Source organism: Pogona vitticeps, chromosome 14 (genome assembly GCF_051106095.1).
Source record: "Pogona vitticeps strain Pit_001003342236 chromosome 14, PviZW2.1, whole genome shotgun sequence".
Classification (NCBI taxonomy): Eukaryota; Metazoa; Chordata; class Lepidosauria; order Squamata; family Agamidae; genus Pogona; species Pogona vitticeps.
Genome location: NC_135796.1, coordinates 20,232,881 through 20,255,974, shown reverse-complemented (window position 1 = coordinate 20,255,974; position 23,094 = coordinate 20,232,881). Strand labels below are relative to the sequence as shown.

The 23,094-nt window shown below is 58.0% G+C and overlaps 1 protein-coding gene across 2 annotated transcripts in view; it reads left to right on the top strand.

Moving 5' to 3' along the window:
* The window catches only part of KIAA1671 (KIAA1671 ortholog), a 46,910-nt gene that overhangs the window by 5,154 nt on the left and 18,662 nt on the right, over nt 1-23,094 (top strand). The window contains exons 2-6 of one of the 2 annotated variants that reach the window (XM_072983406.2): nt 6,838-6,973; nt 7,642-9,280; nt 10,383-10,476; nt 11,322-14,219; nt 14,922-15,026. In XM_072983406.2, coding sequence (XP_072839507.2) covers nt 7,695-9,280; nt 10,383-10,476; nt 11,322-14,219; nt 14,922-15,026 — 4,683 coding nt within the window. In that variant the 5' untranslated portion in view covers nt 6,838-6,973; nt 7,642-7,694. Of the gene's footprint in view, nt 1-6,837; nt 6,974-7,641; nt 9,281-10,382; nt 10,477-11,321; nt 14,220-14,918; nt 15,027-23,094 lie in introns of both variants that reach the window. The other variant, XM_072983405.2, reaches the window with a different exon arrangement.

Here is a 23,094-nt window from a genome sequence, read left to right as displayed (position 1 = left end):
GTGACAGAGCTGAGGTACGAGGCCCAATCCAAAATAGCTGCCTCTGCTGTAACTTTAAAATAGCAGCACTTTTCCTGACTGACACTGAAGAGAGATGTGCCTGGTAAAAGCCACTTTGCCATGAACTTTTGGACTAAGTTCCTCACACTGGTCCATGCTTGATGAAACGGATGAACCTGATCCACGAAAGCTCGCAGATTGTATGATGGTTTTTTTAGTGGTCTATAAAGGTCTGTTGCCTACTCTTGCATTGGTGTTTTGTGTCGACCACATGGCTCTCTTTTGTTTCAATGACTGTCAACGGAGGAGGACAGCTTCTTGGAGAGAGGAGCTGGCCTCCTCTTGAATAACTTTGTTTGGTGCATGGTCAGTGATGCATAAGGTGAGCCTGAGCAATATCCATTTTTCAAAACTGCTTTTAAGTTCTGCGTGCTTGAAGAGTTCCGGGATTTCAGATGCATGCTGACATGGACAGAGACAGAAGTTCCCACAGCCCTTTCCAGCTGGGTTATTCAGGGAGCTGGTTGCTTGCCAAGCCACAGAACCTGAGATCCAGGTTGGGAGATTGATGCCCCCATGTGCCTCTGGAGAAAAGAATCAACCTGTGTTGCCTTGTGCAAATACTGTACAGCCTCAGAAGAAGGAAGTGGGAAAAAGATACTTTAGGCCTAGAAAACCCCAGGAAAACCAACCAGAATCAATTGGATGGCATGTTATGATGAAACTTTCAAACCGACTGGCTGCTCTTTGCCCATCTGTCTCTTCTTATGCAGAGAGAGCCCCATGGACACTCCTGGTGCTGCAGAAAGAGTATTTTACCTGCTGGCATGGCTTATAAATCACCAGTTAGAAGATCCAGTGTCAGGGCCACAGGGGAAAGAAATGAGCATACCAGAGTTGATGGGTTTTTTTTTTCCTGGTCAAACCGGTTAGGGTGTTTGCAATAATCCAGGTGCTGATAATTTTAGATGTCGCTTCTCCTCAGTAATGTGCCAGTGGCAGCTTCTGCCCTGTCCAGGGGAAGGAGCGAGGATCCTGCCTACAAGCAGGAGAAGGCCCAGGGGGCCTTGGCTGGGCATGAGACCCACTGGGTTGGAAGACCAGCCTCTCTCCCAAAGCGCTGATGTAACAGTCCAAGGCAGCTGCCTTTCTGTCGTGGGGCGGCGTCGGCGGTGGGGGTGCGGTTCCTGCTCTACCTTCTCAACAAGGTTCCAGCCACCAGATGGCTGGGGGGACAAGGCATGGACCGGTAGCCCTCTTTATGTGGCAACTGCTGAGTTTGGTTGTCAGGGCTGAAAGTCTCACAAAGGCTCCAGATGTTGAACCTGAGTAACATCATAAAACCATGATGTGTTTATGGGAAATGAATGGTCGAAATGACTAGATAGGCGGGGTATTAATCATCATCATCATCATCATCATCGTCATGAGACCTAACAGTGTGCGTTGCACAGTGTGCAGCTGTAAGGCATGTGCTGTGCGCGAGACTTTTCCTTTGCAAACAGCCTGCAGATAGTTTATATCAGGGGAGTGTCTAATTCACAGTCTCATTCCAAAATCTGATCTAAATTTTGAAATTTACTAAAATGGTAAAAATTGGATTTTAAGGAAACCTCCTGTATTTCTCCACACCATTAACCCAGTGTGGCTTGAAATGGAAAAGTGAGTTGTGTGAGTTTGGAAGATACCTGTATTATGTGGGAACAGGTGTTTTTTTTTCTGTATAGCCGCTAGCCACATCCTGCCCCCTCCCCCTCAAAAAGAGGAAACACCATAGAATAATGAACTGGGTGGCCTGCGGTCCTCCTTGGTCCTGTTGCTATCCCCCCCATCCCTCCCTTAGTCGTCCCCTCGGGCGGGAGGTTCATGGCTTAATTGTGGAATAATGGTGCCACTGTCAGCCCGGAACAAAAGCCGGCTTTGGCAGGCTCTCCCCAGGGTTTCCTTCGGAAGGGGAAGGGTCTCGGGAGAACAGAAGTGGGCAGAGCAGCCCTGCCAGGCCAAGGTCATTCTGCAGAATGGGCCCCACGGAGGTGCTGGGGGTTGGTGGTGAGGCTGCCTGTCTGGGCTCGGCTGAGCTGCAGGAGGTTCCCAGGGTGGCACCCGCTGGCATTTCCAGCACGGCTTCTGCTTTGATGCCATTCTTATCATGACATTTCAGGAGCGTCTGGCTCCTGTCCATTTCCCCCCCCCCCGCCCCACTCTCTGTCTTTGGAGCTCTCGTGGCAGAGAAGAATGGGCAAAAAAGCAACCCAGACCATAATATGCCTGTGGTTATAAACCCATGGAACACCGTTTGGCTGGCTTCCAGCGTCGCAAGGGAAGGGCCCCTGCATTGGAACTCGGCAAAGTCTCTGGTTGGGATGGCAGCAGCCGGGCTTCCTGAGCCAACGGGGGGGGGGGGGGGGGTCGGGAAGTTGCTGGGGTCACTGGTTGTGTCTGTGTGGACGATGTATTGATTCCTGGGGGAGGGGGGCAGCCTTAAACTCTGGGGTCACCTCTTGTAGCTTGCCAGTTCTGCCAGTGGCCTGGTCGGCTTTGTGTGGCCACCCCTTCTACCCCTGTGCCTTCTTGGGATGGGGGGGGTCTCCAGAGGGTGGCCGGCCACGTTTGCCTCCAGTTCTGCTTCAGCCTTGCAGCTTTGGACCGGACTCCTTGGAACCGATGCGGACTTCCTGAAAAGCCCTCTTGGTTCTGGCAGCATGTTGAATGTCAGAGTTACTGTGCAAGGTCAGGATGAGGCCCTTTGCTAGGTCAACCATGGTTTGCAGAGCCCTGCTGGGTCATGTTGCAGCGGTCTTACAGCATAGCCAGGGGAGTCAGTCCATGGGTAGACTGGAAGAGGCAGAGAGGTTCACGTAGCGATTGGAGGACTGGGCAAGAACCTACGAAGTCTGGGTTTTAGTCTCTCTCTCTCTCTCTCTCCCCCCCCCCCCCAGTCACATGCACTCTCTTGGTCTTGTCTGCCTCAAAGAATTGTTATTGCGAGAGGAGAAGAAAGCCATGTTCTGCTGCTGCTTTGTATTTCCTCTAGTTGTGTTAGGGATTTTTTTTTTGTCGTTTTGACTACAGTATGTGTTTTTACATGAATTGTTGATTGTCCTGAGCTCTTGGGAGGAAGGGGGGGCTATAAATCAAACACAAACCTGCACCCATGTGTACAGACCTGCTATAGTGTCCCTTGGCTTAAGGAAAGTCGGCACGGGCATGCAACCAGTACCTAAGTGAACAATAATACATTTGAAGCATGCAGACGTTTCGGCACATGAGGAGATCCCTGCCGTGTGTGTGTGTGTGTGTGTGTGCGAGGGAGTGCCTTTGGCCAGCAGCTGCAGGGTGGTTTGGGGCCATGTGCTGGGGGGGATTTAGGGTCTGGTTTGGGTGGCCAAGGATGCCCTCAAAGGCTGGAAGTTCACCAGATGCATTCTCTTTTGGCGGATTTGAGCCCAATCACATTTGGACTTTGATGGCAATAAATTGATTGACCTCCGTCCTTTGGGAAAACTCTCCCTCTCAACACCACAGTGGCCTCGACCACTGGTGGAGTCGTGTGGGCCTTTGCCCCAGGTGTGATGTGCTCCCTGGTAGGTATTCGAACAGGATCACCCTAAGCAGACCTCGAAGCACAACAGAAGAGCGCCGGGTGAGTCACCCTGCTGGAAAGGGCGTTGCCTTGTGGTTCAGCAAGACAGGACTTCCAAAGGACGTTGACCTTTGTCTCCAGAGAAGAAGCAGGGCGTTGCGCTCTGCTCACGGGCCTCCTCCTCCTCCTCGCTTGGACTCCAGGACTGAGTGGTTGTCATGGGGACCTTCAGCTGCCTCCAGCAGGCCAGGTGGAAAGGAAGGGTGCTCTGTTTAAAGTGAGCCTTTGAATGTCTCCCTCGGCGTTGCTTGCAGAGTTGGGCGTCAGGAAAGACTCCCTGCCCCAGGGGCAAGGAACGCCAAGGAGCTTCCAGTCTGGCCCGAGGAGCAAAGCACTAACTGGGGCTTCTGGCACAGCACCGCACCCTTCTCCCCACAGAGCAGGGTCTCCAGCCACAAAGGTGCAGAAGCCCGTTTCTCTCACGTGGGTTTGCCCAACCCAAAAGTTTTTATTTCAGGCAGAGGAAGGCTTTTGAGCAGCCCAAAGGCTGGCAGCTCGTTGCAGGGTTTGGGGAGACAGGTGCCATGTGTGTGTTCTGGGCGGACGGTTGCGCCACGTCACTCCTTCCACCGGGCATCGATTCCCTTCTTGGTGGAGCTGGTTTGGACCCTAATTCCCTTTGCAGAATTAGGGATGTCACTGGAGCCCCTTTGGGTGCAGACGTGCGCCCACCCTGGGCCCCACGCACTCTCCTGTACCTAAAAGGGAGGGGTGTTCCCCCCCTTTCCTCAAGAGGCCCCCCTCCCCTCGAACTGCAGCCTGCCTGGGAAATCTGCCAAGGGAAATCCTTGGTTTCCTTTTTCCAGCCTTGTTTATTGTTATTTACTTTCCCGGTGATACAGTGTTGGGCCTAGGATGATTGGCGCCTTTGTCCTCAGAGCTGAAAAGCAAAGCCTAAAAGGGTGTGGTAGGTTGGCTGGTGGGTGGTGGTGAGAAGAGACTCCAGGCACCGGCAAGGTTGGGGGCGCCATAGTCTCTCCTGGTTGCCTGGAGGGAAGGGCGGGGGGGGGGGCACCGAATGGGCCCTTGCCAGCTGCCACCCTATCTCCACACCCTGGCAAACGTTGGGGAAGAGGGAGAGGCAGGGACCCTTTCCAGGCAGCTCAGGGACGCCACTCCCCTGGTAGATCCGTGGGAGGTGGACCTTCTTTTCTAGACCCGTCACTTGTAGGGTCTTGAAATACTTTGGCCTTGGCCGGGGAGGAGTCTGGCTTTTCTCCTCCTCCTCCTCCTCCTCTCTTTAACAAACGGAATGCCCCAGACCAAGTTCAGCATGGCAGGATCTCACCCCGTCATCGTCGTTGGTCTTATAGTCTCCCTTTAAATCGATCCAGATGTTGCTGTGCTTTGCAGGTCAGGCCAGGCCAAATCAAGCTGTCATATTTAACACATGAAGAGTCAGTGCTGGGGAAGGGCAGCCAGATGTGCGCGGAAGCCCTGCCCCCCAGGATGCTGGCACTTCCCTCCCGGGGAAACCTGGTCCCACAGCAAACGATGCCTGGCCCGTCGGCAAAGGCTCGTCAAAAGGGCTATTAATAGACCGGCTACACCGCTTTATGAGGCAGTAATCTTGTTCTCTACTACGCAAGGTGGCCGTGGGGGTGGAGGGGATGAGCAGAGAGTGGAGTGGCTTGTCCTCAGCCATCAGCTGGACTTACGCCAGGGCTTGGACGCCAGCCTCCTTTTCCCCGGCCCTGGGCAGGGACCTGGATCAGTGCTCGTTGTTTCAGTCACCGCGGCAGCCATGGGGCGCCCCGGATGTTTGCTTAGCATGGAGCTTGTCTTGGAAGCCGACTTGCCCCTGACGTTGGCCTTTGCCATTCATGCCAACGAGCCCCCTGTGACTGCTCTTTCACTGCTGGCCACCAACGTGGTGGCAGGCATTTCTATCCGTGGAGATCAGCTGGAGCGCAGTGGGCCAGTCCTCGGCTCTTAATTAAGCTCCGCCGTCCTTCCCGGGGGCACCAGGCAGGCCTGTTGCAAAGCTCTATCTTGATGGGGATCTCTGTGCAAGCTGGTCGGCGCTGCACATGGTTTGCGTAGTGCCTCCTGGGGAGCCCTTGCACCCTAGGAAGAGAATGCTTGGTAAATAGCTTTGCAGAATTTGACCCCCTTTTTCATAAGCCTATAAACCTCAGGAGTGCAGTTGTAAGACCTAGAATAATTAGAGCAGGCGTTGCCTGGGAACCGCTCCTGTGCGGTGATCTTTGGCATTCTGGCGTGGCATTTATTGCCCATGCCTTGGACCGGTTGCCTCTGCTGAGGACAAAGGGCACAGTTCACAGGGAGTGCCAAGCCTGCCCAAGCCCTGGTTCCCGGTCTGCTCGAGCCCCGGCATGGAAGATGCACCAAGTTGGAGAGGTGCCCCGGGTGATTAAAGAGCAGCGTCTTAGTCTCAGGGGCACCGGGGGTGGGGGTGGGGAAGAGGGCAGAGCCATTGCCTGAGAAAATGGCTGCTTTGGGAATTGGGGGGGGGAGAAGATCACTGATACCCACTTGCACACAGCAGCTGTGGCGCTTTGCCAGAGAGCCGGTGTTCCTCAGGGGAGGCACCCGGTTCGGTTCCCTTCTTAGGAGCAGCGGCTTCAGAGGAGGCTGTTCAGCAGTCAATGGATTGGCCGTGGCTTTTAGTCGGATTTCCCTCTTTGGACTCACTTTCTCTTCTTCTCGTTCTGTCTTTCCTTGAAGCTGCAGCCTCTGGCTTGTTTCTTTTCCTGGAGTCTCTTTGACCCAGGTGAGCACAAAGCGAAGTCCCCCGGATGGAACCCTCTAAGCTGATTTGGGTCTCCCTGGCCCAGCCAGCCCTGGCCGGGGCTCCATCTCGTCCCCCCTCCCCCGCCCCCGGGGACTTTGGCCAGGAATTTGTCCCCCAGCTTAGAGGGAGACGCTGGAGATGCACCAACGGGGGTGGGGGGGTGGGTGAGATTCCCACTGCTAGGCATGTTTCTCCTGATGTTTCCCAATTCCTCACCCTTCCTTGCTGTTGCCTTTTGCTTCCAAGTCCTCAACGCCATTGAATCCTTTTTTCCTTATGAAATTGTGCAAGTATTCAGCAGCAGAAGAAGACATGCTACCAGCGATACAATGCTGGCAAGGGGCTCCTTCCTTGAGAGCCAGAGTAATATGGAGCAAGACAGACGAATGTGCCCTTTGACATGTTCTCAGGGCCTGCCTTCTCTGTTATTCATTTCCAGGAACCACAAAAAATGGTCTTTTCCCCTTGAGCCACGCTCGGTGGGCTGTATGGCGACGATGCGGTCCAGAATGACTCCAGAATTCCTTGGCCTCTTTTTCCAGGGGCACCGCGCTAAGAGACCTGAGGAGACCAAGGTACAAGATGCTGGTTTGTATGAAATAGAGGTTCTCTGGAGCAGCGCTGCTCATGGACTTGACAAGATCTGTTTGGGGAAATGTGTAACCTTCCAAGCCCATGTTCCCCTGCCTTTAGACGGCATCCCTTCAGCTGTGAAGGTGTGGAACGGGGAGGGAATCTGAACATGTGTGCATGTTCCCATATGGGCAGTAAGTGGAAAAGGGGTGCAGACTTTAGTGAGGCCGGGATAATGCATGGGTCTCCTAGACTGTTTAGCAAAGTGGCGCATCAGGGGACCTGTCATCTGAAGGGAGAATGCTCCTTTTCCCACATGGAAGTCATTTTGGGTGTGAAAGCGAAGAACCCACATAGGTTGGCCAGCAGGACTCCCGGAAGAATCTTCCTGATCCTGCACTCCTGTCTTCCCCCAACCCAGTTGGCATCCCTGGCTTCCCCCCCTCCCTCTCCGCTCCACCTGTTCGATTGATCCGTGTCCCTTTCCAGCTTGTGTTTAAAATGTGTCTGAGGGAGGATCTTTGGCACGGGGCTGAGCCCCAGCATCCCAAGAGGGAGCCGCTGCTGCTCTGTCCTGCCCTGCGGCGGCTGGGGTGGGAGGGCAGTCGCTGTGGTACGAAGCCATTGGCTCGGCTCACACGTTAACCCCTCTTCCTCTTGCTTTGGAAAGCGGATCCTTCCTCGCTGGGCCTCCCTCCTCCCACCGGGGGCTTAACAGGAGCCATGGCGATGCAAGTGGAGGTCGGCACCCCCCTGGCTTCCTTGGTGAACCTCAGCGAGCGCAGGAGCGGAGCCACGTTGCAGCACGCCTTCATCGCCTCCCTTTCTGAGCCAGGTGGCCAACCCAGGGAGCCTGTGGATGAAAGGCCCCCCTATGGGAACCCCGTGAGGCCGGCCAACATGCCTCCCGCCCTCTCGAGGCCACGCTTGACCCCCAAGCCGTTTTCCCGGGAGCACTCTTCGGATGCTTTTGCCATGGTGAAGCCACCTGTCCCATTCCTGAAGCCCAGTTCTGTTGCCCCCAAAGCCTCCCCGTTGGGCCAGAGGGCGGAGGGCATAGCGGAGGGCGTGGGGTCAGCTGGGAACGTCCCGCCACTGGTGGATCAGCAGGCCGTTCGGAACAAAAGCCCCAGGGAGTTGGTGGTCAACGTGCCCATCTGCGCAGGCTCCCCTGCAAACACGGTCATCCTGTTCGAAAGTGGCCGCACCGAGGAGCCAGGCCAGCAGACGGGGCCACCTGAAAGACCCTCGAGCACTTTGCAGGCCCCCAAGGGGCGGCTGCCCCCTTCAGAGTTGGAGGCCTCCCACCGGAGACCCGAAGGGGCCGGTGCCCTTCACAGGCAGTCATCCCTTTCCTCCGAGCCGCGGCCGGCCGCCTGGACCCCTCGCCGGCCTGTGGAAAGGAAAGAGACGTTTTCTGGGGTTCTTGAGGAGAGGGCGAAGGATACTGCCGGGGAGCAGGGGCGGCCCAAGCCGAGGCCGGTCTCGGCCTTCTTTCTGGAGTCATTAAAGGATCCGAAACAAGACCGGCCTGAGGTTCCCGGGGAACCCTTGGAGCCGGAGAAGCCCTGGGCCAGGAAGCCGAGGCCCCTCTCCATGGACCTGACGGCAAGATTTGAGAGCCGCGAGGTTTCCGTTCGGAGGAAGCCTGGCCTTCCAGAGAACAAGGACAGGAACCCTGGGGCTCACTTAGTCGACGCGGGGGACGGCGTGCCTCTCCAAACAGGGGAAGCCGCGAGTTCAGGTGCCACCGATTCAAAATCAGGTTTCAGTGGTGCTGCTGCCGACACCGACGCCTCCCTCGGTGTCCAAAGCAAAGCCTTGCAGAAGCTCCCTCCGGCGGAGGCCCCTGCTCTGGACTTGAGTCAAGTGTCTGCAAGGGACAGAAAACACCTGTGGGAGCAGAGGCTCAAAAGTCAGGAGGAGCCGAAGGAAAGAGAGGCAGTCATCGCAGCCACTTCAGAGAAAAGCAAGGAGCCCCCCAGGAGCAAAGGCCAGCCAGCTCAAGACCAGGCCGCCTCAGACCCACCGAAAACGGGCGGCCCCCGTGGAGGCACCCCAGAGGCCGCAGGCAACGAAGACAGGCGCTCGAGGGCAGGGGGTGTCCAGAAAGCGCCTGGTTTCCCGGATTCTGGTGGCAAGGCTCCAGCCAAGCCGGCCTCTTCCCTGGAAAGTGCTGAGAAAGGGAGCCGAGTTCTGAACATCCAGCAGCGGATCCGAGAGCTGACGGCGGACAGTCCAGAGGCCAAACCAGGCAATGTGCGCCGGTCCTTCCGTTCACGGCCGCTTTCTGCCGACCTGACAAAGCTGTAAGTTACAGGAGAGTTTGGTGCTCACTTTGTATTGTTTATTCCTGGTTCTGCATATTCACATATTTCCCCTTTTCCAAGTTTTAAAGGAGCTTCTTGATGTTTTAGGTGTCTGTGCAGTTTATTTAAAATATTTTTACCTTGCCTTTCTCCTTAAGAAGGCCCAAGGCGGCTTACGTCAATTAAAAGACAGCATTTAAAGATTCAGATACCAAAAAAGACCAGAAAAATATCACACTCACAAAAAAAAGTAAAGAAAAGCAATACTAAAAAGTCATTCCAAGCAGTAAAGGTACAACCATCCATTTATAAAACCCCACTCAGGCCGCTGGTCAGTCAGGAAAAGCTTGCCTGAAGGGTCCTTTGTCTGCTTGCGGAAGGGCAGCCAAGTGTGGGGGCAGATTTCGGGGTGAGGTGCAGACGCCGCTGCCTTTTCATGCAGTCCTAGAATCGCGGAGGTGAAGAGGGGCTGCAAGGCCATTGAGTCCAAACCCAAGCAGGTCAGATGGTGCCCATTGGTAGGTCTGAGTACCAGGGAAGGCATGTGGGGCTGTCGTTGGTTCCCCCCCCCCGAAGCCTGGGGGATTAGCCACCGGAGGTCCTTGGAAGAGCTTTCGGACTACATTGCCCATCCTGACTCAGCCAGCATGCCCAGTGTTTGAGGAATTCCGGGAGTTGTAGTCCTGAAAGCGACTGTGAAAAGAGAGTTATGGCTGCATCCTTAAAATCCTTTGCTTGAAGGTGGAAGTGGGTCCAGGCAGAATGGATTAGATCCCAAATGGATCCAGTCCAGGTCAAAGGACACTCCCCAGAACCCCACCAAACGCCCTCCAGGAATATGTGAGAGCCGGCAGCCCCACGGGAGCTGGGGAGGGGCGGGGAGGGGCGGTGGTGATGATGGAGGGTCGAGGGGTCGCGGCACTGCTAGCTCAGGTAACATCTTCAGGATGTATTAAGGGAAGGTGATCTTTCAACTTTGAGGCGGGTGTTAAAATAATAACACGGGCGACCTGTGCCTCTGACATTTAGGTAGAAGCCAATGCCTGGTGATTTGTCCTGCTCAGGTAAATCCTCTCTGATGACATGGAATCTTTGCAAACAGGTTTTCCAGCCCAGCCGCCACCGGCGAAGGCAAGCCCGAGAGACAGCCCGAGTCAAACAGGAAGCCTGCTAGCGAAATGGAGGACCTTCACGAGGTGAGGCCGCCAAAGGGAAGCCTCTTGAGCAGAGAGGCCTCTCTGGCTGGGCAAGAAATGGGCCTTGTGTGTTTTAAGAAAGGCCTAATCCCTAAAGAGATTAGCCGACTAATGCCTGGGCTGAAAACGACCGCGCTGAACCTCCCGTGTCTGTTCCCTGAGTGTGGGCGGAGGTGTTTTTGGTGGCCAGCGGCCTCCGTGGCGGAGGTGACACATGCGGGGTGAGCGTTCCTCCACCCCTTTGCTTCCTCTAGTGAGCAGCATTGGTTGGCTCTCCTCGTTAGGCTGTTCGATCTCTCTCTCTCTCAACTGGCATGGGGTGGGACCTCCCAGTCGGCCGTCAGGATGCAAAAGAAGAGGCAGCGTATTTTGACCCGGGTGCGTTTCTCTGCATGTGTGCCTGGACACAGGTGGATGTTGTAGATTGAGAGGTGAGGAAAGGCTGGGAGTGAGAGCTTTGTGTTTCAATAACAATAGTAAAACTCCTCCGTGATTTAGTTTCCTTCCACAAGGTCACCCTCTGTGTAACAGCCCAGCCCCGGCTCTGAGATCTGCTTCATCCTCCCTGTGAAGAGCGGAAGCGGGCTGCGAGAGTGGCGGTGGACCCTCGGAAGCAGGACACAACTGGGAGTGCCAAGGCAGAGGCCCCTTTGCCCTTAAGTCGAAAATTGGTTCTTGGGCTTGGCAAGCAGTGTTTTCTTTTCTTTTCTTTTCTTTAAACACATGCACAAACAGCAATGAATTAATATCGCAGGATGGCTCCCGAGGGCAGGAAGAGTTACGGATATGCCAGAGGTAAAGTCTGATGTTTCTCAGTGACCGGGTTTTGTTTCCATCTGTTTCAGAAAGAGGGGCACCCCCAGTGTGAAGCAGGTTCCCGAGAAGGCCCCTCGGCTGGCAAGCCATGGAAGCCGCTGCAGGTGATGAAGAGGCCCCTTGCAGGTGGGCATCCTGAGCGAGAGGGCACCCCTCCCAAAGAGCAGCAGGATGGCCACCCACAGCACAGTGACGGACCTACTTTGGCCTCAAGCCACGATGTGAAAGCGCCTTCTACGCCTCCTGCAGGAAGTACAGGCATTAAAACGGTCAGAGCGACAATGTTTGAACACACGGTCCAAAGGCTGAGCGTGGCTGCCAGACCCCTCGGACCTGAGCTTCCGTTGCAGCCGGAGAGGGAGCTTGTTGGGGGCCCGTCGGGACCGTCTTGGGAATCAGGGCTGGAGAGAGTGCTGGACGCGAGAGAAACCTCCAGGATTGTGCCTTCTAAGCAGGCCGATGGACTGGCTTTTTCTAAACCACACAAAAAAGCCAAGCCTATAAGTGGAGACAAAATCCTGCGGCCTTCTCTGCGGGACAAATGGAACATTCCGTACGAGAAGCCCATGGCAAAGCACATTGAGGATTCGCTCGTGTACCAAAGGATAGAGCCCAGGTATGAAATTCTCCAGACGGTTGGCGAAAGGGTGCAGAGCGAGGCAGTTGCAGCCGTGCCAGGAGAGAAGGCTGTAACTCTGCGCAGCAAAATATCCTTGAAAGAGCAGAAGAAAGCTGGAAGCGGGCACGCCGCTTGGCCTCAGAGTCTGGATGTCAATGGGGACACAGCGAAGGAGGACGGTTTTGTGCCCCGACTGAGTAATGTGGGAGAGGGGGCGGCCAAGACCCACACTTCAAAGGAACTTGATGCCACTCACGCCCAAGCGACGGACCAGAGCAAAAATCGGGCTGGGCAGCAGCCGGCCAGCGTGAAAGCTTCGCACTCCCCAAATAGAAGCAAGGGGGCCATGGCAACAGACGACAGAGGCTCCCGGCTGCCTCTGGAAACAGAGAAAGGCAAAAGTGAGGCCGGCCTTGCAGGCAAGTCGGAAGGTCCTGAAAGGCTGAAACCCTTCCCCGCGAGTCTTGGAGTGGGAACAGGCGGAGCAGCCAGTGCGGGCCAGGGGTTGGTGCCGTTTCTCCCCAGCGAACACAGGAACCCCCCGCCTCCTCTCCACAGGACGGTCCCAGAGCAGAGGTTTGGCAGCAAGGACCCGAACGCAACGCACGAGGAGCCGGAATCCAGAGGGTCAGGACGAAAGGCCTCTCTGGCTGCATACGGGGTGCAAGAATCGCATGCCTCAGACACAAACGCCGGAGGAGGTCAAGTCCAGCCCCCCGATCCGGTGGCTGAGGGAAGGGCTAGGAGGAGCTTCCACCCCATATCGTCTCCAAAGGCTTCGGATCGGTGGCGAAGGAAGACCATGCCTCATGGAGCGGCCAGCTTTGAGGCGCTGGCTCAGGAGAAGGTGAGGCCCTTGAGCCGGAGGGACTCGCTCCTACTCCAGGATGGCGCTCTCGCAAGGAGGAGCGCCAGAGCCAGAGCTGAGGCCGAGCCCACGGAAGGGAGCATCCCCTCGCCCAGCCGGCCGGGCAGCGGAACAAAGAGCCCGCTCGCTCCTTCTGATGGGAAGGCCACCTATTTTGCTCTCACGGGCCAAAGGCCGGATGAGAAGGACGATGCCTCCAAAAAACCGTTCCAGCCTCTCGGAAGCAAGCAAGCTCCCTCCCTCACAGGCGAGGCGTCCGCCACGCTTGGCTCCAGGAGATCTCAGCCTGGCCAGCCTCCACTCGGTCCACATTTTCGGGATGTGACGCCGGGCTCTCTGGACAGGCCTCTTAGCCGGAGCCGGGGGGACCCGCCAGAGCTCGCCGGGAGAGGGGCCTGGACGCGCCCAGCGGCCCAGGTGAGCGCAGAGGGCAGGAGGCGGCGGCTGGAGGGGGCGGAGGAGAGAGTGACGGCGGTGGAGCCGAGGCCGCCCCCCCACCTGAGGGCCCTTCAGCGAGACAGCAGGCAAGCGGGGACCACGGACCAGAGCCGCCGGGGGAGCAAAGGGCAGGCGGGAGAGCGTTCCCGACCCCGGGTTCTCGACCTGGACCTGCTGATGGCGGAATATCAGGAGGGCTCCAAGACGGTCGCCCTGGCTCCGGAGAAAGGAGAAGAAGGCCCTCGTCCTCCTCGGGAGAGCAGCTGGTTTCCCTGGGAACAGAGAGAGGCCCCCGCTTCAGAGTATTCCTCGGGCCTCGGCCACCAGGGTGGCTCCCTGGCCGAATCCTGCCCTCTCAAGGAGGGGGAGAGGTGGCCGGCTGGCTACGGCAGCGGGTCGAGTCCCGTGAAGGCCAGAGAGACCACGTTCACCCCTCTGCACTGGGGGAGGCCAGGGGCAGAGATCCCAAAGGGTTCGCCCACAGATCATGTTGGCGCGAGGAAAAAAACCTTCATTCTGGACGAGGAGCCGGTGGAGGGCCTGAGGCTGTGGCACCAGAGCGCATGGGGCGCTGGTCACAGCACGCAAGCTCTGGGCCCTGTGGGTGCGGCGACGGAGCCAGTCTCTGCCGGGGGGGGCTTGCTGCCGGCGGGAGGGTCTGCCGAGGAGAGCTGGCACCCGAACCCCCCTGTCAGCGGTGCGAACAAGAGGAGGGCGGGGAGTTCTCTCGAGAAAGATCCTTCCCGCGTCCAGAGCGGGGCCGAAACGCCCAGCAGAGCCCCCGGCCTGTCCGGTGCCCTGGCGGATCCGAAGCGTTCCTCCTTAGGCAAGGTTCATCCGGCCGGAGCGAAGGGTGGCCTCCCTTTTGGGGGCCCCACCAGGGAGTGGCAGACGGAAGAGGGCAGAGCGGCCCCGAGCCTCCGCCTGGAAAGCGCCGCCAGCCAGACGACGCCCCGACGGAGCCTTTCGCCCTGTGAGCCGTTCGTCTCCAGAGGGAACAAGGTACTGAGGCTGCTAGGCTTTGCAGGGAGCCGTGGTCTTGTTCAGGATGAGACTGGAGGGAAGGCGAGAAGGTGGGGCACCCCCTTGGAAGCTGGGTGGTCACTTGTTCCTCCAGAGCCCGGAGGAGTGGGCTCGGGGGTAAGGGCAGGCTGTGCCGCCTGGAATCCCCCGGCCGGCTTGGCTGGTGGCAACGCCCTCGGGAGGACCGTGCCGGCTGTCCGTGGCCCGTACCTGGCCAGGGCAGCCGTCCGCAGAAGGGCGGCTCCCGCCAGTTGATCACCACTCTGACTAGTAGGATTTGGTTTGTGACCCGGAGGTGAGACGGCTTGCAAATAGGAGAGCCCCAATTCAATTTAAGGAAAGAAGGGGTGGGGGAGAAAGTGAGTGAGTGAAAGCCTTGGCAGATTTTGGAGAATGTCATGGAAAATGCCCTGGTAAAAGGAGAATCTTGCCCCCTTCTCTGCCCGTGTTTCCAGAGGCCGACCTGCCCTGAAGAAAAGTCTCTTCTCCCACCCCCCACCCCCGGGGGAGTTGCAGGGCAGCCGGAAGGGCTCCAGCCGGAAGGGCGGCCTCGGCCAGGCCAGGTGTCAAAAGGCTGCCCACCTGGTTGTCCCACTGGTGTGTGTGTGTGGGGGGTGTATGCGAGGGGGGGGATTCTTTGAAGGTGGTTTCCCTTGACCTCCGGGTCTCTTTTCTCAGCAGGACCAGGAAGACGAACAGGCCATCTGGGGCCGGGACGGATCGGGCCCTCTCCAGCGCAGGAGTCGCAGTCTTTACAAAGAGCGCAGAACAGGCCGGGCGACAGCGGTAGGTCCTCCTCTTACTCCGTCGTCTCTGGTCCACGGTGCGAATGCCGTGTGAGCCGAAAGGGCACCTGTGCGCTCTTGGGGACCGGCAGACGGGCGGGGGGGCCCGCTTCCAGCGGCAAACCTGGGTTTTCTCTGAGTCGCTCTCTTCCGACGGGGCCCACTTCTTGTTTTCGGTGTGCCTGGCATGGGCCTCCCTCTGCAGACCAGGCCTGCCCCCCTCCCCTGCCCCCCCCGGCTAGGGAAAGAGGAGATCCTGAGGTCAGGGAGGCCTCCCCTTCTGCTCCTGGGGAGACCAAAGGGTCAGCGGCACCTGGCAGAGACTTGGGGCCGCTCCCCGCTTGGCTGTGGCATCCAGACTGGGAAGAAGGGGGCAAGTCTGGGCTAATGGGGTCTCCCTGCACTTGCTTCCCGGAGGGATCAGGCCGTCTCTTGTGTGAGGGCAGGCCCCGCCGATGTCTCTGCAGCCCCTGTGGAGGAAAGAGGAAGCAGGCCCGGGCAGGAGGCGTGCAGATGGGGAAGGGCCCTGCACGGCGTTGGGAGGGGGGTACGTCCATCCGTCCAGTCTCTGGCCGCTGCTGGTCCCGCAGGGCACCCGGCCGGGGGGGGCATTCGGGCATTGCGGCCATGGAGGAATCCCCTCCCCAGTCAGGTCCCGGTTGCGGAAGGTCTCTCTGTCTGCGGAAGGAGTCGTGGAGGTGTTTCGGACCCCGGCTTGGCGCGCGAGTATGCTTGGAACAGGGTTTGCCTTTGCAGAGCCATCAAGGGCCCCTGAGTGGTTACCTCCGAGTGGGCACCCCCTGGGAGAGGGTCTCTTGGCATGCAGCCTCCAGCCATGGCGGGTGAGGGCTTCCAGCCCCACTGGCTGATGGGGACATGGCGTTGGCTGGGGAGAGGGTTATGGTTAGCAGCTGGGAGGAGAGGAGCCGGCCACAGGGAGAGCGGCCACCCCAGAGCCCCTCTCGCCGGGCACGATCCAGGTGCTTGTCTGTGATTGCAGGCAACTCATGACTGGACCCGGGGCGGGGGGGGGGGCGGGGAGAGACAGGCTCCGCCCTTGAAGAGGAGGAGTGAGGCGAGGCCCGTTGGAGCCCCGAGGTGCTCTCCATTTGCCTGCCACAGGACTCTCCCCCTCCTCCGCCAGGCCCCACAGAGACCCATTTTGGAAAGCCAGTCGCTCTTGCAAAGTTGGGCTGCTTCCGCCTCTTGCGCGTCTTCAGTGACAGCCAAATGCGGGGGGGGGTGTGTGTTGGTGGGGGTGTCCTTGCCCACCGGCCTCATCCTTGCTCCCTCTGCTGTCCTGTCACCTGTTCAGTCTGCCTCCCTTTCCTCCCTCCCAAAGTTTCCTGTAGGGCCTGCATCACTCCGTATTGCCTCTGCGTTTGGCTGCTTAAAAGACTCTCTCCCCCCCCCCCATACTTTTAAAACAAGGGGCTGAATCCCAGCCTTGAAATGCTGCCGTCTCCTTCTCTGGGGGCGTGAGGGTGACGAGAGGATGGTTCTGTGTGTCTTTGAGTTTGCTGGAAATGGCAGTACTGAGGAAGGGCGTGTGGGAGGATTTTGTAAAATATATCTTCCAAAAAGGAACAGAAACCGGGGCAGAGGAACTTTGGGGAGGGCGAGTCTCTCTCTCTCTCTCTCTCTCTCTCTCTCTCTCTCTCTGTCAGGCTACGGAGAATGCTCTTGGCTTTCCCTTTTTGCTGCTGGGTCTCTGGCCTTGGCAGGCTTCCCGGCGGCTGGAGTTGGAGAGGGGAGTGACCGCTTGGTTTGTGAAATGAGAAATGCCAGCCCCGGAAAGTCGAGGGGTGCTGCCCTCAGTCCGGCTGTTCACCCCACAAGACGAGGCCTGGGGAATCCGTGAGAAAGTGGAGACTGCCCGGCGTCTCCTCTGCCCCTTGGATTTAACCCTGCCAGGGTGTCTATGCTTGGCATCCTAGCAATCAGCACTCATGGGGGCCTCTGTGTCCCCCCCCCAGGGAGGTTTTAGGAATTGTTTTCATGTGTTCCCCCCCCCATCACAAATTCCCATTGTTTGAGAAGTTATTGAGAAGCAAGAAGCCTTCAGACCCTCTTCTTTTCTCTCCCCTCCCTGGACAGGACAGCTGTGGCATCATGGCCGGGGAGGAGGAGGAGGAGGGAGAGGAGGAAGAAGGGATCAGGCAGCTGCTGATAAATAATTTGTTGGCTTTGCTGCTGGCGCGGTGGCTCCTGGTTGCCAGCCCTCTCTCCTTGCAATCCTCCCAGGATGGCAGGCGCTCACGGGCTGCAGGAGGGTTTTATCCCCTATTTAATTCAAAAAGCATTTTTATGCTAAGCCTGTTCCCCCCTCCCTTCCCACCTTCCCGCTGCTGCTGCTGCTGCTGCTGTGGTCCAAGGCTGAAGGGGAAATGAGGTCAGCCAGCCGCCCCCCCCCCCAGGCTAGGGCTGTGCTGCTCCTGCTGGTGCGGCTGCGGGGGTGAGCGGGAGAGGCAGCCTGTAGGATCCGCTTAAGGGTGCTCTTTTTGGAAACCTTTGGACTGCAGGAGACCTGGCAACTCCTCCTCCTCCTCAGAGCTGGTGGGAACAGGCCAGCCCTTCGGTGCCCCGGCCAGCAGAGGGGGGGGGGGTGGACAAATCACCTGACCTTGGTGGCTCAGGGGTGGCTCCCACATTGGCAGCTCCCCAGCAACGGTTAAACGGCTGCCTGCCGCGGAGTCCCTCCTTCCTTTGAGCCGGAGAGGTTCCTGCATGGTCCGCGTGCTCCCGGGTTCGCCCGGTGGGCCTTCCGGCTTGGGACCTGCGGCCAAGCCGCCCGGGACTGACCCTTGACGTCTTTCCCATCTTCCTTGGGAAAATGGAGTACTACCTGTGCCCAAACCTGTTGAAGTCCTTCCAAGCTCTGTGGGTGAGTAGGGGACACCCCCCCGGTGACACTTGGTTGTGGTCGCTTTCTGCCCGAGGCCCTTTGTTTCCGTTTGACAGACGCGTAGGTTCACACACACACACACACACACACACACACACACACACACACACACACACACACACACACACACACACACACACACGCACACGCACACGCACACACACACACACACACACACACACCAGTGATGCTTTGTGACTTTGTTGTTGTTTAGTCGTGTGAGACTCTTCATGACCCCATGGACCAGAGCACACCAGGCCCTCCTGTCTTCCACTGCCTCCCGGAGTTGTGTCAAATTCATGTTGGTCGCTTTGGTGACCCTGTCCAACCATCTTGTCCTCTGTCATCCCCTTCTCCTCTTCCTTCACACTTTCCTAACATCAGACCCTAACCCTAATTTTCCCTAGTTTTCTTTCTTGTAGCAGTTTGGGGGCGTGACTGGGTCTCTGCACCCACTTCGCACAGTGCAACTGAAGTGTCAGGGGGTGACATCGCTCAAAGGGTTGGTCGAGGGGTGTGGTGTGGGTGTGGGTGTCTCTCCACTTTGTGCCAGTATAATTCTTCAGGGTGGCGCCAGCGGCTTCTGCTTGCAAGCGGGAGCAGGGGTGGGTGGGCCGATTCAGCCCTTCCTTCCCTGTTCAGTGGACCCTCGACTTACAGACGGCTCCACTTACAGACTTTTTGAGTTACAGACTTCGCTGACTGCAGAATTTAGTTTCAACTTGCAGCCAGAGAATCGACCTACAGACCGGGGGGAAAAAACCCAAAATGGAACAAAAACGGCCGGTTACGGATTAATCGGTTTTCAATGCATTGTATATCAATGGAGGCTCGACCTACAGACTTTTCGACCTGCAGCCACCGTTCCAATACAGATTAATTCCGTAAGTCAAGGGTCCACTGTATTGGCTAGTCTTCCTGGGTAGGGAGGCGCTCCTGTAGGGCAGGGCAGGGGGGCTTGCTCTCAGAGGGGGGCTTGGCCCCAGTAGAGGGCTGGGGCTGAGGGGGTCTGGCGGGGGAGGTGGCCCTTGGCGTCCTCATCCTAAAGGACCACCTGATGCCAGGCAGGAGCTCCGGGACCTTTGGAAGCCCCCCCCCCCAAGACTTGGTGCTGGCCTCCCCCCCTCCAGGGCTTGGAGAAGGGAGGCATTTTCCTTTTGGAAACCAAGCAGGGCCCTCTCCCTCGTCTGGTCCTCCTCTTCCTGTTTGCCAGGCTCCACCGAAGGCTAGTTTGGACAGCAGCCCCGTCTGCTGCTTTGCTGAGCGGCCAGCCTCGCACCGGCCCCTGGCGGGCCTCCCTGTGCTCCCCTCTGGGGCTGGCTGTCACAGCAGGGTGCAAGGCTGCGGCTCAGGAAACTCCGGGGCCACCGAGGGCCTCCCCTCCAGCCTCCCCTCTGAAGCCCTGGTGACTGTCAGCTGGCCAGCCTGAAGGGAGAGCTTCCCCCCCCCCGCTTGTGTTCGTGGAAGATTCCCCCCCCCAAAGACCTGGGGTGGAAATGCCGTAAATAAGTCAGAAAGAAAGGCACCCCCTGCTCGTTCCTTCAGAGCCCCTTCTTGTCTCAGAGGCCCCTCTGCAGGCTGTCCCCTAAACCAGCGAGGGGAGGACTCACACCCGTGGCACAGCCACACGGCGGGGGGGGGGGGGACGTGAAGGCTCTGCTGCCAGAGAAGCCTCACCAAAGTCAGCCTTTGTTTTTGCATAGCTCTGGTTACAAGCTCTGGTTTCCAAGGAGCCCGGCCTGCGAAACCTTCCGGCTGCCTGGTTTCCCCCCCCCTCCCCTCTCCAGTGCTCCTTAGTTGCTCCGTTCTGACGCCCCTGCAGAAGTCATTTGCCTTTTCGAGGTTTGGGAGGGACAGTGCCTCCCCCCCCCCAGGAAAGGCCCTTTCCACCTTCCCTCTGAAGTTTCCTGGTGCAGAGGGAGAGAGAGAGTGTCGTGGTGCCTTTCTTTACACTTGAACACAGGCCGCATTTTCACACATGACTGAGTTAAAACGTGGAGCCGGTGGGCTGTTGTGGCCTGCCACGAATCCGACGCCTTGATTCCCGTGACCTCTTTGAGAGCCGCCCTCACCTGAGCCCAACTGCCGCTGCCTTTGGGGGTGGCTCTCCCAAAGAGGTGCCCTGTTACTCTGCCCCCCCGCCACCACCTTCTGTGCTTCCTTAGGAGAGGGAGGGGGCATGGCGCCAGCCCAGGAGCTGTTCCTGGCTGGCAAAAGGCAAGGAACGGCATCCCTGTGGAAACTCTGGTGCGTGCAAGGGTTCCTCTCACAAACAGAGGGAGGGAGGGAGGGAGGAGGGAGGGAGGGAGGGAGGAAGGAAGGAAGGAAGGAAGGAAGGAAGGAAGGAAGGAAGGAAGGAAGGAAGGAAGGAAGGAAGGAAGGAAGGAAGGAAGGAAGGAAGGAAGGAAGGAAGGAAGGAAGGAAGGGAGGGAGGGAGGGAGGGAGGGAGGGAGGGAGGGAGGGAGGATCCTTCTAGGACAGGTGGCCTTTTCTTGAGCCCCGCTGCTAGATGCGGATCCTCCTTTCTTGGGATCTGTCGGGCGGGGCAGCCTGAGAGCCACCTGAGAGGAGCCGGCCTCCTTCTGGACCCGTGTCTTCCTGTTCCTGCGTCGTGGTTAGAGAGTGGAAAGGGTTGTCCTTTTCGGGCTCTGCCTGTAAAAGTTCTCCCAGCAACATGGATTCTCAGCGTTGTGGCTCCCTCAGACAGCGGGCTGGCATTTTCCACTGAATCTCAGCCATTCCCGTCTAAAAGTGGCTCCATGGCGTGGCCACAGGAGGGCGCCCTCACCAAGCGGTGGCTCCCGGCGCTCGGCAAGGGGGCGGGACGTGGGCCAGCCCCCCCCCCCCGTGTTTCTTGCTGCGGGAGGGCAGGGCAGTCTCTGAGGAGCAGGGGAGGCCTGTCTGCGAGGGGACCTGGTAGCGTGGGTCGGGGGCGGGGGGGGGGAGAGAGAGAGAGAGAGAGAGAGGTTGCCTCTTCTGCTTGCCTGCCAGTCCCGGAAGGGCTTCTTCCCTCTTGCTGTCCTTTGGGATAAACCTGGTTCGAGAGGCCGGTTGTGAATAACCGAGCAGTTTCTAGCCTAGAAAGTCCCTTCGGGCAGGAAGCTGGCCTGGCCTCGCTTTCAGGGCTTAATCCCAAGGCCTTGACTTCTTTCCCAGCTTATGTTTCGTGGCCTCCCATAACCGACTAAGTGCAGCCATGGAAAAGAGAGTGAAATTCCCCACGGAGTCCCCCCCCCAAAGCTGTCTTTGGTCCTCCTGTGCAGCGTCCTGGGCCTCAGCCAGGCAAAGGAGGGTGTCCAGCTGCGGATCCGGGCCCCGGCTCCCTTCCCCTTGAGCCATCCGGACAGACTGGTTCCCCCGGGGAGCCCTTCTGCCGCGCATGGGGCCAGGGAAAGGTTCTTGATCCCTGTGAGCTGACATTGGGGGGGGTCACTCTCCCCTCTGGGAAGCCGTGGGGGGGGGGGTCCTCAAGAACTCAGCAATGCTGCTGTGAATGTGGAGCTGCCGCTTCTCAGCTGAGGGGTGTGGGGTGTGTGTATGGGGCGACTCAACGGAGGGCTACTTCCTGGAGAAGTGAGGGGTTTGTTTGTTTGTTTGTTTATTTATTTATTTAGCTTGAGTTAAATGACTGTGGGTTGGCATGACTGTGGAGGATACCCGCTCCAGGACTGGACTCTGATCTGCTTGCACTCCCCAGAACGGGAAAGAGACCTGAGGGATATTTTTATTAGGCTGACTGGAGGATCCGAGGTTTTCTAGTCCAGGAAAGTGGGTTTTCTGAGCGGAAGGTGCAGGGGCCGGGCTTGGCTGGTCCCTCTCTTCCCCAGTGGCCCACTGGGTTTGGCTTCTGCTGGCTGGCCCCGTCATCCCTGTTCCCCTTGTTCAGCCAGACGTCCTTGATGGCACCTGAGATATTTTTAATTTCAAGGCAGCTGCTGGTGGGTTTGTTTTCTCAATTTCTTCCTCTTGTTGTTAAACTCCAGTGAGTCACTGCCATGCGTACGTGTGTGTGTGTCTGTGTATATAAATACGGATGAGGCGCGTTAGGGCCATGAAACCCAGTGGTGTGTGAATGACTCACGTGTATCCTTGGCTTGAGTAGAACCTGAGATGGCACCTGCTTGCTCTGGCAGATCCTGTCGGCAGCCCCACTGCGCAGAGGGGAGCAGGGACAGGGAGCAGAAAGGGGCTGGCCACCCACCTTCCGAGGGCTGGCTGCCTCCCACTGCAGGTGACGTCACTCCTGCTGTGCAGTCGGAGCTGTGCAGCAGGATACCTGCCAGGGCACCTTCTTGTCCCCCCCCCCTTTTCAGGGACCCCCCCGCTGCTGCCAGGGCCTCCCCCCCCCCCCTTGCTCAGGTCCTCCGGAGCAGAAGGGAAGGTGGAGCTGGGCTTGACTCCCAGGCCTGGTGCAACCCAGGCGGTGTCTGGTTTATAGCCCTCTGGGGGAAGGGAGGGGCTGGAGGTGGAGGTGGAGGTGGGGTGAGCCTCGTGAGGCATCCACAGGATGATCCCGGGACCCAGCAGACAGGATGGGACCCCACCCCCACCTCATAATTCATGTTCTGGGAGAAAAACAGGCTGCCGTGGTTAAGTGCAATAGTTCCCAGATGCACAGGGATCACCAAGAGGTGAATTTTAAAATTAAAAAGTATCTCTGTGTTGTGGAGCTAGTTTGTATCCCTCCTTTTGTCACAAAGTTGCCTGTTTTCTGTTGGTTTGTTTTGTCAAGATCTGTGGATAAAGGGAGAGTGTTTCCCTCTCCTGCCAAGCCCAGCGCCTCCGCCCTCTCCCCGGGGGGGGGGGGGAATTGAAGGTGGTGCTTGCAAAACAATCGCCTTGGTGTGGCCTCTGTGGTGTGGTGCACAACCCCATTCTCTTTGCATCCAGAATTGTGGGTGTTTAGGATATGGAGCTCACAGACGTTTCCTGCCTGCATGTTTTGGCTTTCCTGGGAAAGGAAGGCTGACGGAAGGGGGGGGAGGGGGGGCTCTTAGAAAAACAGAAGAACAGGGTGCACACACCCTGAGGAGGGGGGGGGGGACAAGAAGACCCAGGCTGTATAGCAGTGGTCCTGATGTTGCCCTGATGGGCTGGGGGTGGCTGATTAGCATCAGAGCCCACCAGTGTCCCGGGCCCATGCCTTCCCCCCCCCCCCACGCTG